At 40.1% G+C, this 15,865-nt stretch overlaps 1 protein-coding gene across 2 annotated transcripts in view; it reads right to left on the bottom strand.

Annotated features, from left to right (window-relative positions):
* Positions 1–15,865, bottom strand: part of SPIDR (scaffold protein involved in DNA repair) — a 348,123-nt gene that overhangs the window by 292,014 nt on the left and 40,244 nt on the right. For both annotated transcript variants that reach the window (XM_082858553.1, XM_082858552.1), the window contains exons 2-5: positions 15,623–15,778; positions 14,906–14,972; positions 8,306–8,485; positions 5,650–5,807 (exon numbers count right to left, since the gene is read on the bottom strand). In XM_082858553.1, the coding sequence (XP_082714679.1) occupies positions 5,650–5,807; positions 8,306–8,485; positions 14,906–14,972; positions 15,623–15,778 (561 nt within the window). The remainder of the gene's footprint in view (positions 1–5,649; positions 5,808–8,305; positions 8,486–14,905; positions 14,973–15,622; positions 15,779–15,865) is intronic.

The raw sequence follows: 15,865 nt of genomic DNA, 5'->3' as shown, positions 1-15,865 counted from the left end.
CTGTGTCATACTGTAATTTGTAATTTTAACAAGGTATAAACTTGAATTGCAAGCACTACAAAACCTGTATGCAAGAGTTTGCTGAGTTACATGGCATCTCTACCATGTAGCATTACAGTCCTTCAGAAGTGGTTATTTACAGCAGCTTTCAAAGGATAAGTATATCCTTAAGTGACAGAATATTTCCCCTAAAAACAAGCCAAGAAAAAAATCTACATAGGGCTTCCCTGGTGGCGCAGCGGTTGGGAGTCCGCCTACCGATGCAGGGGACACAGGTTCGTGCCCCGGTCCGGGAGGATCCCACATGCCGCGGAGTGGCTGGGCCCGTGAGCCATGGCCGCTGGGCCCGCGCGTCCGGAGCCTGTGCTCCGCAACGGGAGAGGCTGCAAAGGTGAGAGGCCCGTGTACCGCAAAAAAAAAAAAAAAATTTACATAGCTTAATGTTTTCAAGTTTCATCCACATTGTACCATGTATCAGAATTTCATTCCTTTTGAATGCTGAATAATAGCCTGCTGTACGCGAAACAGAGCAGGACACTGCTGAGTACCCGGCCTCTTGTTTGTAGGAAAGCTTCAGCCTCCTAGGACTTCCCCAAGTTCCAAAGAACAAATTTAATTCGAGATGTGAGATAACGAAGAAACAAAGCAAAACAGTCAGGCAAGATAAAATAATAATAGTTTAGCCATTAAACAAAGTGAAGGGCCTTTAGTTCTTCTGCATCAGCTATAGATAACATGCTGAGCCATGTCCTTGACCTGTTCTGCTGACACTGAAACCCCCACCAGGTGGAATAAGTGAGCTGCATGCTGACCACAAGCACACAGGCCCCAGACTGGACGGAACCAGAAGGTTAATGATGGTGACTCCTGATTACTTCACCACCAACCAATCAGAAAAATGTCCACAAGCTGATCGGGCACCCTGCAACCCTCTCACTCACCCTGTCTTTAAAAACTTTTCCCCGAAAGCCTTTGGGGAGTCTGGGTCTTTTGAGCATGAGCCACCTGTTCTCCTTGCTCAGCTCCTTGTTGGGGCGCCATGCGATAAACACTGTACTTTCCCTCACCACAAGCCAGTGTCAATAGATTGGCTTTAGTACACGTGGGCAAGTGGACCCAAGTTTGGTTCAGTAACATACATATATACATACATATACATATATGTAGATATATATACAAAAATACACATATACATACATGTTGAGAAATGGAATACTGACTGCATATCAGTAAACAAAGGATGTCACAGTCATCAGTGATTGCAGCCACCAGCCTACGGTGAGGTGGTGAGCCCTGAGGGAACTCAGGATATGAAAACACAGGATACCGGCCCCAGACAGCTGAGGTATATATCAAAGGAACGATTTCAGTGTGCCCAGACTCTTTCATCTTCCCATACATAGAAAAGTGTTAAATTCCTTTACATGAGATGCCTAGTTTACTTTAATTAAAAATAATCTTTTGACGTTCTAACCACCTGCCCTTGGTTGCAAAACTCCGATATAACCAGGCTCCCCACCTCGCCTCCTCGGAGCAGTTCTCTCAGGGTTACCTGAGATGCTGCCTCCCGGGCTTGAAGTCCTAAAAATTCGTGCCGAATAAAACATAACTCTCAACTTTTATGCTGTGAATATTTCTTTAGTAGACAATATACATACACACACATTTTGTTTATTCGTTCATCTGTTGATGGATATCTGGGTTGTTTCCACCATTTGGCCATTGTGAATAATGCTGCTATGAACATCAATGTACAAGTGTCTGAGTCCCTGCTTTCAATTCTTTTGGGTATATGTCCAGAAGCAAAATTACTAGGTCATATGGTAATTCTATTTTTAACTTTTGAGAAACCACCGAACTGTTTCCACAGTGGCTGCATCACTTTACATTCCCACCAGTAGTGCACAAGGGTTCCAATTTCTCCACATCCTCAACACTTTTTTTCCCATTTATGGGTAAGAGCCATACTAATGGGTACATAGTAAGATCTCATTATGGTTTTGATTTGCATGTCCCTAATGACTAATGATGATGAGCACCTTTTCATGTGCTCGACTGCCTGGAAAGATCAGGTTGATGGCCATGATGGAATAACAGGGAATGGATTTATCCTCCTGCCTGAAACAATCAAAAAGAAAAGAAAAGAAAAGAGACAAAATACTTGAAACAATGGTTTTCAAGACATGGGACATCAGGCAAGAAGAACACTAACCCCTGAAAGCTGGGAAACAACGAACTGAGCTCTATAATTGCCCCAGCTTACTTTCTTGAGAGAATTTCCAAACCACACAGTAGGGAGGGAGAACTGAGGTGGAACCTGGTGAGCTCCCTGAGTTGAAGAGACAGAGCTGAGAGTCCATGGAGACAAAAGCAGCTAGAGTTCATAACACAGAGTACCAGAAAAGCCAGAGTTGCACAGAGAACCCCAATCATCCCCCTCAAGTATATAGAAGAGTACTGATCAGCATGTGCATATAAAGAAACAACACTAGACCAGCGAAAGAACCATTTGGAAGTATTAGAAGAACAGTGCCCACTATTCACACAGGGTCAGGAAACCGTAACCGTTAACCTGACTGGAAAAAACCCATAATTCAGAGAATTACACAGACCTCAGGAAGGTCTTGCTTCAGTAGTGGGATATAAGACTGTGTACTTCCCCAGACCCACCTAATAAATCATAAAGCAACACCTAAAAGGATGAAACTGTTTCCAGGTAACTGCACCACAGAACAAAGCCAAAATTAAAATAATTTTTTTTAAAAATCCGGCACCCAACAACATAGAATTCAAAATATTTGGTATCTACTGAAAAATTTCCAGGCATGTAAATAAAGAAGCAGAAAAATACAACCCATAATGAAAAGAAATACCAATCAATAGAAACAGACACAGAAATTACACAGATGACAGATTTACCGAAAAAGCCGTTAAAACAACTATTATACTCTTTATGTTCAAAACACAGACAAATGTATGATCGTGTTAAGGAGAGACATAGACAAGATAAAATGACATATCAAACTTTTAGAGCTGACAAATACACTGGATAGTATTAACAGCAGATTAGACACTACAGGAAGAAAAGATTATCAAACTTGAAGGTATAGCAATAGAAACCACTCAAAATGAAACAGAGAGGGGAAAAAATGAGCACAGTGTCGATAATACATGACGCGATATCAAGGAGCCTAAATAACATACGTATAATTTGAGTCACAGAAGGAAAGGAAAAGGGAGTCAGAAAAAAAAGTGTTGAATAAAGGCAAAAAACTCTCCAAATGTGATGAAACCTTTGAACCCATGTGAAGAGGAGAGTTAACTTAGCAGACCCGAGACAGGTATCCCTAGAAAGCCCCGCTTACAATGTTGGTCCTTGCCTACCTCTGGGAACTTAGATTTCAGGATGATTCCCACCATTCCCCAATGATAAGAGTATCTCCCTGTGCCTAACCTGTGCAAACAATATGGCTTATGTTGAATACCTGTTTTCCATCCTGAAAACTGAAATTCTGGCGCATGTTAGGCAGAGAGCTCCCCTGATAAAAACCGTTGGCACTGAGTCACCGATGAGCACCCCCGGCAGACAACACTGCACATATACTGTCAAAACTCTCTGCTGGAGCAGTTAAGCATCCCCTGTATGACGCCACTGGAAAAAGACTCTTGGAAGAGTGCTGATTTTACTTTTGTATCTTTTCACTGTAATAAATCATAGCTGTGAGTATGACTGTATGCTAAGTTCTGAGTGTCTTCCTAGCAAATCACTGAACCCAGAAGTGAGCTTGGGGATCCCAGACAAACCACAGATCCAAGAAGCTTGACGAACTCCAAGCAGAAAACCACACCTATAGGCATATCACAATCAAACAGTTTAAAACAAGGAATAAGAAAAACTTAAAAGATCAAGAGTGAGAAGAGCTTCAGGCTTCTTGATAGCAACTCTGGAACTAGAAGACAATGAAGCAATGCCTTCAAAATTGTAAAGAAAAATAATTTCCAACCTAAAATTCTATATAAATTTTCAATCACACATTAAAGTGTGATGAATGCATCTTCTGACATGACAAGTCTCAAAAAATTATCTTCCATCAATCCTTTCTTGGAAGCTAGTGGAAGATGTGCTCAATCAAAATGAGAGTAACAACCAAGAAAAAGGAGTCCAGGATAAAGTTGCTCCATGCAGGAGCGAGGTGAAGGGAATTCCCCCAAAAGACGGTGAAGGGTGACTCAAGGGTGGCTACATTCACAAAGCACAGAGGACTCTGAGTTGAAATTAGAGCGGCTAGGAGGTTGTGGGAAACAGTTCTCCATAAAAACAAAACGAATAGAATGCTGAAAGGATAAAGAAGATGTGGTATATAATTACAATGGAATACTACTCAGCCATAAGAAAGAATGAAATAATGCCATTTGCAGCTACATGGATGGACCTAGAGATTATCATGCTAAGTGAAGTAAGTCAGACAAAGACAAATACCATATGATATCACTTATAGGTGGAATCCGAACTATGACACAAATCAACATATCTACAAAACAGACTCACAAACATAGAGGACAGACCTGTGGTTGCCAAGGGGGAGGGGTGGGGGAGGGAAGGATTGGGAGTTTGGGATTAGCAGGTGCAAACTATTACATATAGGATGGATAAACAACAAGGTCCTACTGTAGAGCACAGGGAACTCTATTCAGTATCTTGTGATAAACCATAATGGAAAAGAACATGAAAAAGAATACATATAACTGAATCACTTTACTATACAGCAGAAATTAACACAACACTGTAAATCAACTATACTTCAATAAAATATTTTTTAAACTTTTTTTTAAAGAACTAGTAGAATGCCTGCTATGTGTGAAAATCTTAATGGGAGAACTGAACAATGGTGAAAAATCAGAGTTTTATTCATGATAAGTAAAATTAAGAGTTTTATTCATGATAAGTAAAATTAGGCAAACAAAAACCCAAATGATTAACTCCAAAAAAAACGAAAAGGTGGGAAGGAAAATCACAATTAATAGTTGTCTTGTTATGAATATTATTATTCAGAATTGCATAATGCTGAATCTAATGTAACCAGACCATGAGACATCTGTCCTGGGAGAACAGAGGGATGGGAAAGTCCCATGTGTAGCAGAGGCGAGAGTGGGTGAGGAGAAAAGTACTCAGTATTTATCCACGTTTAAAAGCACATTACAGGGACTTCCCTGGTGGTCCAATGGTTAGCAATCTGCCTTCCAATGCAGGGGACACGGGTTTGATCCCTGGTCAGGGAACTAAGATCCCATATGCCACGGGGCAACTAAAGTCCACGAGCCGCAACTAGTGAGCCTGCGCACCACAACTACAGAGCCCATGCACTCTGGAGCCCATGTGCCACAACTAGAGAGAAGCCGGTGCACCACAACAAAAGATCTCACAGGCCGCAACTAAGACCCAAGGCAGCCAAAAGTAAAATAAATATATATATATTTTTAAAAAGCACATTACAAGCATGTTATTTAGAGAAAAGGAGGTAAAGAACAAAATAATCCACAGAGTCAAAAGTGGTAGTCCCTGAGGAAGGAGTTTCAAACAAAACACCAAAGGCTGTGACTAACAAATGCCACAGACAGAATGGGAAGTTGGAAACAATTCGTTCTTACCTTAGGAAGTTCAAGCAGCATCTCTGGAGGTGTCAAAGAACGACTGCTTGTACAAGAAGCACGGTCAGATATTTCCACCACACTCTCACGGTCTTCAAATTCATCACATGTATCTTCCCTGTCACTGTCAATCTCCCAGTCAATAACCTGGAGATCATCTAAAAAATACAATTTTAATTTTAAATATCTTTAATGTGTTTGAAATCTATTCTTCCTCTATAGCTGTAAAAGATCCATGTTGTTCAACAGTTTTAAAATATATTAAAAGACAGCAGAAAGTATACTCCTACTCTTATCTATAAACATCCCATTTCTCCCAACTCTTACCCCTACCCCAATTCTCAGGTAACTACTTCTGTTAGTTGTTTTTGTATTCTTCTAGAGTTTCTCCAGCATTATTGTTGATATGGAGAAAGTTTTAATGGTCTGGATAGAAGATCAAACCAGAAACAACATTCCCTTAAGCCAAAGCCTAATCCAGAGCAAGGTCCTAACTCTCCTCAATTCTATGAAGGCTGATACAGGTGAGGAAGGTGCAGAAGAAAAGTTTAAAGCTAGCAGAGGTTGGTTCATGAGGCTTAAGGAGAGAAGTCATCTCCATGACATAAAAGTGCAAGGTCAAGCAGTGACTGTTGATGTAGAGGCTGCACCAGGTCATCCAGATGATCTAGCAAAGATAATTCATGATGGTGGTTACACTAAATAACAGATTTTTAATGCAGATGAAACAGCCTTCTACTAGAAGAAGATGCCATCTAGGACATTCACAGCTAAAGAGGAGAAATCAGTGCCTGGCTTCAAAGCTACAAAGGACAGGCTGACTGTCTTGTTACGGGCTAAAACAGCTGGTGACTTGAAGTTAAGCCAATGCGCATCGACCATTCTGAAAATCCTAAGGCGCTTAAGAATTATGCTAAATCTACTCTGCCTGTGCTCTATAAACAGAACAAAGTCTGGATGACAGCACATCTGTTTACAACATAGTCTACTGAATATTTTAACTCCACTGTTGAGACCTACTCCTCAGAAAAAATGATTCCTCTCAAAATATTAATATTCATCGACAATGCACCTGGTCACCCAAGAGCTCTGATGAAGATGGTGTACAATGGAATGAATGTTGTTTTCATGCCTGCTAACACAACATCCACTCTGCAGCCCATGGATCAAGGAATAATTTTAACTTTCTAGTCTTATTATTTAAGAAGTTCATTTTGCAAGGCTATAGCTGCTACTGACAGTGATTCCTCTGATGGATCTGGGCAAAGTCACCTGAAAACCTTCTGAAAAGGATTCTCCATTCTAGATGCCATTAAGAACATCTGTGGGCCTTCCCTGGTGGCACAGTGGTTGAAAGTCCGCCTGCCGATGCAGGGGACACAGGTTCGTGCCCCGGTCGGGGAAGATCCCACATACCGCGGAGCAGCTAGGCCCGTGAGCCATGGCCGCTGAGCCTGCGCATCCAGAGCCTGTGCTCCGCAACAGGAGAGGCCACAACAGTGAGACGCCTGCGTACCGCAAAAAAAACAAAAAACAAAAAACACCTGTGATTCATTCAGTGGGAAGAGGTCAAAATGTCCACAGTAACAGGAGTTTGGAAGAAGTGGATTCTGACCCTCATGGATGACTTTGAGGGGGTTCAAGACTTCAGTGGAGGAAGGACTGCAGATGTGGTGAAAATAACAAGAGAAGTAGAACTAGAAGTGGAGCCTGAAGATGTGACTGAATTGCTGCAAGCTCAGGATAAAACTCTTAACAGGTGAGGAGCTGCTGCTTATGGATCTGCAAAGAAAGTGATTTCTTGAGATGGAATCTACTCCTGGTGAAGAGGCTGTGAAGACTGTTGAAATGGCAACAAAGGATTTAGAACATTACAAAAACTTAGTTGATAAAGCAGCAGCAAGGTTTGAGAGGACTGACTTCAATTCTGAAAGAAGTCCTCCTGTGGCTAAAGTGCTGTCGAGCAGCATAGCAAGCTCCAGAGAAATCGTTTATGAAAGACAGAGTCGATCGATGCAGCAAACTTCACTGTTGCCTCGTTTCAAGAAACTGCCACACCAACCCCAGCCTTCAGTGAGTAGCCATCAACACTGAAGCGAGGTCCTCCACCAGCAAAAATACACGACTTGCTGAATGAAGGCTCCGATGATGGTTAGCATTTTTTCTGCAATAAAGTACCTTTTAATTAGGGTACGTGCATTTCTTTTTAGATATAATGCTGCTGCACACTTAATAGACTACAGTAGTACGTAAATATAACTTGTGTGTGCACTGCGAACCCAAACATTCATGTGACTCGGTTTGCTGCAACTTTCACTTTATTGCGGTGGTCGGGAACCAAACCTGCAATATCTCTAACATGTACCTGTACTTTAGAGAACTGGCTTGGTCAAAGAGACCCAAAGTGGAATCCAACCAGTTCTAACATGTTCAAGCTTAAGTTGTTAACTGTAAAAATAATACTGGTAATACTTATCTCTTAGAGTTATTGTGATAAATATTATGAGAAAATGTTTCTAAAAGGCTGGGAGGCTGCGACTCAGTAATATTTTTAAAAATGCTAAGTATCAATATTAGAAAATGAGTGTAAGTTTCTTCCATTATTAAAATCTAATCTATAACAGAAACTAAATTTCTTACAAAATTATCAATTTACCTTCACTGGCCCCATCTTCTGGAGAGAAAATATTCCTGCTATAAAACCTGCCTATTCTAGAACCATGTCCATTCTCTCTCTGTGATTTAAAAATTGTTTTATCTTCATCTGACAGATCACTTCCACTGGAACTCCATGTTATAGCTGTAAGCCCACTGGTACTCTTAGATGTGGTAGGTTCTGCAAAAGAAAAAGGGAAAATATAAAAATGGCCAATTGATACAGTTATTGATCAAAATGAAGTTTTATACATGTTACTTTGCTGAAGTCACAAATATACAATATTCTGCTGATAGTGAAAGCAATGTCTTATTTCAAATCTTCCGAACTGAAGGTCTATGTACAACCTGGCTAAGATTCTTTGAATTAAAGCCAAATTACAAGAAGAAAAAGAAGTCAAAATGATTGAGAAAAGTCATAAAAGAGAAGGAAAATCACTGGAGCACAAATGAAAACTCAAAAATAACCTTCGAATAATTACAAAACTATAAAACTTCGTAGAATATTTCATCAAGCCATAAGGAAACACAAAACAGGGCTTCCCTAGTGGCACAGTGGTTGAGAGTCCACCTGCCGATGCAGGGGACGTGGGTTCGTGCCCTGGTCCAGGAAGATCCCACATGCCGCGGAGCGGCTGGGCCCGTGAGCCATGGCCGCTGAGCCTGCGCGTCCGGAGCCTGTGCTCCGCAACGGGAGAGGCCACGACAGTGAGAGGCCCACATACCGCAAAAAAAAAAAAAAAAAAAAAAAACCCACAAAACAAACCACACCAATAATTATCTGTAATTGGAATGCTTCTGTGTGCTTCCTTTGCCATACTAGGAGCCCTGGTAACAGCAGTTTGCTTAAAATACTTAACAGCAAACTTTTTTAATTAATTAAACTTATTTTGAGGTAATAGTTGGTTCACATACAGCTGTCAGAAATAACAGAGAGGGCCCGTGTATGCTTCACCCAATCCCTCCAATGGTAACATTATGAAAACCACAGTACAACACAGAATGTCGATACTGATAGTCAAGATAGAGAACTCCATCCCTGTGAGGATATCTTACACTGCCATCCCTGTGAGGATAACTCCCCTCCCCAACTCAATTCCCAATCCCTAGCAACCACAAGGCAGTTTTGCACTTCTATAATTTTGTCATTTCAAGAATAATATATAAATGGAATCACCTGTGTTACCTTTTAGGACTGGCTTTTTGTGCTCAGCATTATTCCCTGGACATTCACCAGGCTGTTGTGTGTATCACCAGTCACTTTCTTTTTATTACTGAGCAGTGTTCTGTGGTGTGGATGAACCACAGCTTGTTTAATCGGTTACCCTTGAAGGACATCTGGGTTGTTTCCAGTTTGGGGCTATGACAAATGAAGCCACTATGAACACTGTGTACAGCATTTTATGTGACTGTAACTTTCATTCTCCAGGATAAATGTCTAAGGGTGCAATTGTTGGGCTGTATGGTAATTGTGCGTTTAGTCTTGTTAATGAACTGCCGAACTGTTTTCCAGGGCAGCTGTGCCATTTTATAGTCCCACCAGCAATGTGTGACTGATCCAGTTTTTCACATCAGCAGCAGCACTTGGTGTGGTCACTATATTTTATTTTAGCCATTCTGATAGACAGGAAACCTAGAAGGAACAGGGCGACTCTATCTCGATGGAACCAGAAGTCCAACAGAAAATTTTACTGATTTTGATCAGAAAAGGAATAGGTATCTAATAAAAATCAAATTTTCTATTCCTATTGAGTAGATAGGTGAGTTATAATGCTAAAACCAAAAAAAAAAAAAACTCTCTTAGTCACATTTCAATACAGTATAAAGTTTAGAGATTAGATATTATAACTCGAGTTTTACAGAAGAGGAAACAGGCTCAAAAGTTAAATGACTTCATTAAATACCTATTTATATAACACCTCTAATATAGTAAACCTTGAGGAAACAAAAAAAAAAAAGAAAGAAAGCTCCTGCCCTCAAGGAATGCATGATCTGAAAGGCAACACTAGTTGATCATGAAAAGAAAAATTAAATACTGTATTAGAGATATGTCACAATATAATGATGATGGCGCCAAAAAGGTGGATGCTCCACTTTATGCTGATCAGGAAAGGAAGATTCACTGACAAAACGATGTCTGGAAAATCAACAAAGGCACAAAAACATGAAATAATAGTAAACACTTACTGAACACTTACTTTGTTCCATGAACATCTAGAATTACTAAAGTTGTCTATCCTTTAAAATAAAAAATTAAATATAAACTATTCACAATAACCTAAGAACTCATATTGATTTAAAGAGCTAATAAAACTAAGCTGTGTACTTACTTGCCAAAGACATTATCAATCTTTTTCATTATTATGCATCTGGACAAGTAAATCAAAAAAGAAAAAGTAGAATGCTACAGACTGAATGTTTGTGTTCCCCTAAAACTCACATATTGAAGCCAAATCCCAGTGTTATGGTATTAAGAGGTGTGGCCTTTAGGGGGTAATTAGATCATGAGGGTGGAGCCCTCATGAATGGAATTAGTGCCCTACAAAAGAAGCCCCAGAGAGATCCCCAGCCTCTTTTACCCTATGAGGATGCAGCAGGGAGGTGCTATGAACCAGGAAGCGAGTCCTCGCCAGACACTAAATCAATGTCCTGACTTTCCGCCTCCAGAACTGTGAGAAATAAATTTCTTTTGTTTATAAGCCACCCAGTCTACAGTATTTTTCTTATATACAATAAGAGCCTGAATGGAGTAAGACAGGAAGTTATCACTATTTTCAGATTATATAACAAATTCATAAACCTATAAATTATAGGCACCTAACTGTATAATTTATATAGTTAACCTCTACCAGGAATTTATTACTCAGTAATTCATTTTACTTGCTAAAAAGGGGTTGCCCTTGAAATCAAGGCTCATTCCAACGAAATTCCAGGAACAACATCAGCCAGACTATGAGAATAGTTACCATGTATTTATAAACATTTCTGGGTGACCAACGTGTGCTAGGCACTACGCTAGGACTTGGTGTTATAGGCTGAATTGTGTCCCCCCCAAAACTCATTCATATGTTAAAATCCTAACCCCCAGCATCTAAGAATGTGAACTTATTTGAAGATAGGGTCTAAAGCGATATTATTAGTGTGGGCCCTAATCGAATATGACACCTGTCCTTGCAAAAAGGAGAAATTTGAACACAGAACCATACATGCAGAGAGCGAAAACACAGTAAAGAGACACTTGGAGAAGACAGCCACCTACAAGTCAAGGAAAGAAGCCTGGAGCACATCCTAGAAGGAAGCAACCCTGCCAATACCTTCACTTTAGACTTCTAGCCTCCACAACTGCAAGATAAGAAGTTTTTGTTGTTAAAAACACACAGTTTGGGGCTTCCCTGGTGGCGCAGTGGTTGAGAGTCCGCCTGCCAATGCAGGGGACACAGGTTCGTTCCCCAGTCCAGAACGATCCCACATGCCGCGGAGTGGCTGGGCCCGTGAGCCATGGCCGCTGAGCCTGTGCATCCGGAGCCTGTGCTCCGCAACGGGAGACGCCACAACAGTGAGAGGCCCGCGTACTGCAAAAAAAAAACCCAGCAAACAAACAAACACACCCAGTTTGTAGCATTTTATTATGGCAGCCCTAGCCATATCCTAGCCCTAGCCACCTAGGATATAAAGATGAGCAATAGAGGAGGGTCTGCCCTGAAAAAATCTATGGTCCAAAAGGGAGAAAAGCACGTCAAGAAATAATAATTTAAAAATTTACTAATGCGGGACTTCCCTGGTGGTTCAGTGGTAAAGAATCTGCCTTCCAATGCAGGGGATGCAGGTTTGATCCCTGGCTGGGGAACTAAGATTCCCACATGCCGTGGGCCAACTAAACCCACGTGCCACAACCACTGAGCTCGCGGACCTCAATGAGAGAGCCTGCGTGCCGCAAACTACAGAGCCCACACGCCACACTGCAGAGAAGCCCACGTGCCACAACTAAGACCTGATGCAGCCAAAAAAAGATATAATAATAAAAAAATAAAGAATTTTTTTAAAAAATGGGCAGAAGACCTGACTAGACATTTTTTTTAAATAATAATAATAAATACATACATAAAAATTTACTAATGCTTCTCAAGGAGATTTCTGACTCCATAACAAATAAATATTTTGAGAACATATTTTGCAGGGTATTTCAAGAAAAAAAATAAACACTATCTTCTTTTTATTACATAGTTTCATTTTGCTTGGTAAATACACTTTTTTAAAGTTTTGCCTTTTAAAGAAAATCACTAACTACAAAGGTTCCAGCCTCTTTCATTTCAAGTTTTTATCTTCTTCCACGTCCCTCAAACCTTCTGGCGAGATCCTTTGCCAACATTCATTTGCTCACTTCTCTCACCCCTTCTCTTCTCCTCCATTTCCTCCCCTTTCCTTCTCTGGTTCTCAGTGCCTTACAGGTAAGGAAATAGAGATGCGGAAACAAGGAAATGGAGTCTCCCCCTTTTTTGCACACTTTGCAAAAGTATGTTCCCCCACTTCTGCTTCCCAGCTCTCATAAAAATATTACTTCCACATCCTAGAAGTTTTGTTAATAGCCTGTCTTAAACTAATATGTTAGAAGTTACTGTTTTTAAAATGAACCAGTTCTAGGAAATGCCTTGAGTCCCCTTTTCTATCAATTTCTATTTGTAAGCTTCTGTTAAGTTATTAACAATACTTTCTGTTCTTAACAACCTGCTTATGCTGTAAATAAATTAATTATACATGGATACAAGCTCTTTCAGCCCATGAGAATCTACTGATCATTCCACAGAATCGAGAGCACAGCAGCGTAGGTTTTAGGTTGAATATATTGGCATGGGAAATCATCTCAAAAGATCCTTTTGAAATTAAATACAAGGTAGCAGCTTATTTAATATTTCTCTCTCCCCAAGTTAAATTTGACTACACCAATTTTAAGTCTCCAAAAAAAGATAGAAACTACATCTGTAAAAGAAAATAGTTAGTTGACCCTTGAACAACACAGGTTTGACCTGCGCAGATCCACTTACACACAGATTTTTTTCGATAAATATGCACTACGGTACGGCACGACCCGCAGTAGGTTGAATCCGCTGATGCACAACTGCGGAAAAGGAAAGCTGACTGTAAAGTTAGTTACAGGTGTATTTCTGACTGTGTGGAGGGTCAGCGCCCCAGCCCCCCATGTCAGTCATTCAAGGATCAACTATACTATTCTCTCCATACTTTATGACAGTTTAGAAATCAGAATTAAATTGATCTTTGAAAATCACAACATTCAGCACTAATAATATTAAAAATTAAATTCTGTAGCGCCATCAGAAGACTATGGTATTTTATAATACAGTATTTTATGAATCAAAAAGATTAGGGGAATTTTATTCTTCAATTGCATAAAAAGAACCCCCTTAAATGTTAGTGAAGTAATAATACAGCTTAAAGTGTTGAGTCTCTTACTCACAGAAAGCTTCCCCACCCCGCAGGACTCTGAGCGGCTCTCCCACTCTGCCATCAAACACAACAGCAATTGCTGCCATTAAGCACCTACTAAGTGTAAACCTTTGAACTAGGCGTTTTGATTATTATTATTTTTTAAACTCACAATAACGCAATGAGATACACAATTCTTAGGCCTATTTTCCAGATGCAGAAACTGAGGCTCAGCATGTTTAGCTTGCTATCTCAAGACTCCACACTCAAGATACAGTCAGGCCACTTCAGGGTCAGATGAGATCCCTGAAGTCTCAAGCCCTCATCCTTCCTGCCCAGAGGGTAACTGAGTGTAGCAGCAGAACCAGTGGCCTCCCTGATATCCACTCCCTCTTCTTCCTAACAAAATCCCAATTTTCTTTGAGCAGCAACATACATGTTTAAAAATCCTTAATTTCACTGATGTCCCTTTAGTGGAGGTGACCCTATGTAAAAGGCTCTGGCCAAGGCAGAGGTCCTAGGGAGAGTACTGCTTCTCAGAGGAAAAGTTCATTTGGAGAAAATCCTCCAAGCCTATACTTTTCCTGAGAATTGAGCCTGGAGAATTCAGCCTCTACCTCACGACTGCAAAAACAAACCCTACACTAAGGCAGCAGAACTCAAAATGAGTCTGGCCCCCTGTCCTTCTTGTTGCAGGGGATAAATTCAACCCATCTCTTCAAACACTCCAATACAACTTCCTACTATCTGTAACTGAAAGCCTTCCCTAACTAATTTGCCAAGTAAGAATTTCATTGACTAAGTAGTATAGTCCTTATATCATAGATCATAACTTTATTTCCCAAATCAGATTCTTTTTAAAACCCTGGAGCTATGAACCTGAGCTTGCCTACTGGGCTCTGTTGATAACAGTGAACCCAGGAAAGAGACAAAAAATTTTAATAATTACCTACATGACACAGAAAAAATGGGGTGGATGGTGACAAAGATGAGAGATTTTTTCAGAACAATACCTTTTTACATTGTTTGGGTGTTTTCTTAACCATGAATATATAGTCTACCCAAACTATGTAAACATCTTTTTAAAAGAAAGCAGATAAATCAAAGGAGGATACATTAGCCTTATACCTTTTCTGCCAAGAAATCAACAAAATATTACCTGTCTTGGGTCCAGAGGATAATTCAAGGTGTTTTTCTGTAGTAGTCTTCTTTTCAGCTGTTAATGACTGCAGGCAGATAATGACAACAATAATGATAATTAGTGATGATGTAGCAGTTTATGTGACAAGGGCTAAAAACCAACAATATTACATAAAATATTCAAGAACTTACACTACACCCCTTTAACATATTCCTCTGTTTTCCTTTATTTACCAACAAGTAGTCCCAAAGCAAATACTTACAGTGCATTTTTGTATTTTTCCAGAATCTAAACAGAGAGCTATCTAACCTTGAGCTGTCTAACCTTTAGTGGTGAGTACTCCTTCTTATGCTGAGTACTTCAAAGTTACCACATACACCAAAATTAACCAGAATATCTCGCTGCCATTAGATTCTAAATATGTAAGCATTTCATAAATACTTCTTTTAAAGAGAAGGATGCTCAACAGTTTCATCTTCTGAGAACATTTTCAGTATGTATCCTTCACTTACAAAGAAGTACAAAGGTTCTGCATGACAGAAAGAGGTGAATACTGCTATGCCACAATTTTTAAGGAATTCAAGGATGAGGAGAAAAAAGTAACACACCAATTACAGTGTTCTGAAAGAAAATAAGGAAGGGAATTCTGAAGAAATATAATTACAGTGGCCTGAACTCTCAGGAATCTCAGATTTGCCCTTCAGCATTTCAGGGAAAAAAATATTATGACTTTACCAGAGTCTCAGGAGTCTCCTGAAATCCTTCTCCACACCTGAGCCATGCTTCAGAGAGGGAAGCTTCTGCCCCCACGGTCCTGAGACCTGCTCGTCTGCACTGCAGTGGACTCTCTCCTGGAAAGGGTGGGTATTCTACATCCCAATTTCTTTTTCTCTGTAGAAATGGTTTTCAAAGAAAAAAAAACAGTGAAATCAACTTCACTAAATATACAGTAACACTGTGGAAGCCCAGAAATGGCAT

This window comes from Leucopleurus acutus, assembly GCF_964270905.1.
Source record: "Leucopleurus acutus genome assembly, chromosome: 17".
In the NCBI taxonomy this organism is placed as follows: domain Eukaryota; kingdom Metazoa; phylum Chordata; class Mammalia; order Artiodactyla; family Delphinidae; genus Leucopleurus; species Leucopleurus acutus.
Note: the sequence above shows the minus strand (reverse complement) of the source record. Positions and strands in the feature narration are given on the sequence as shown.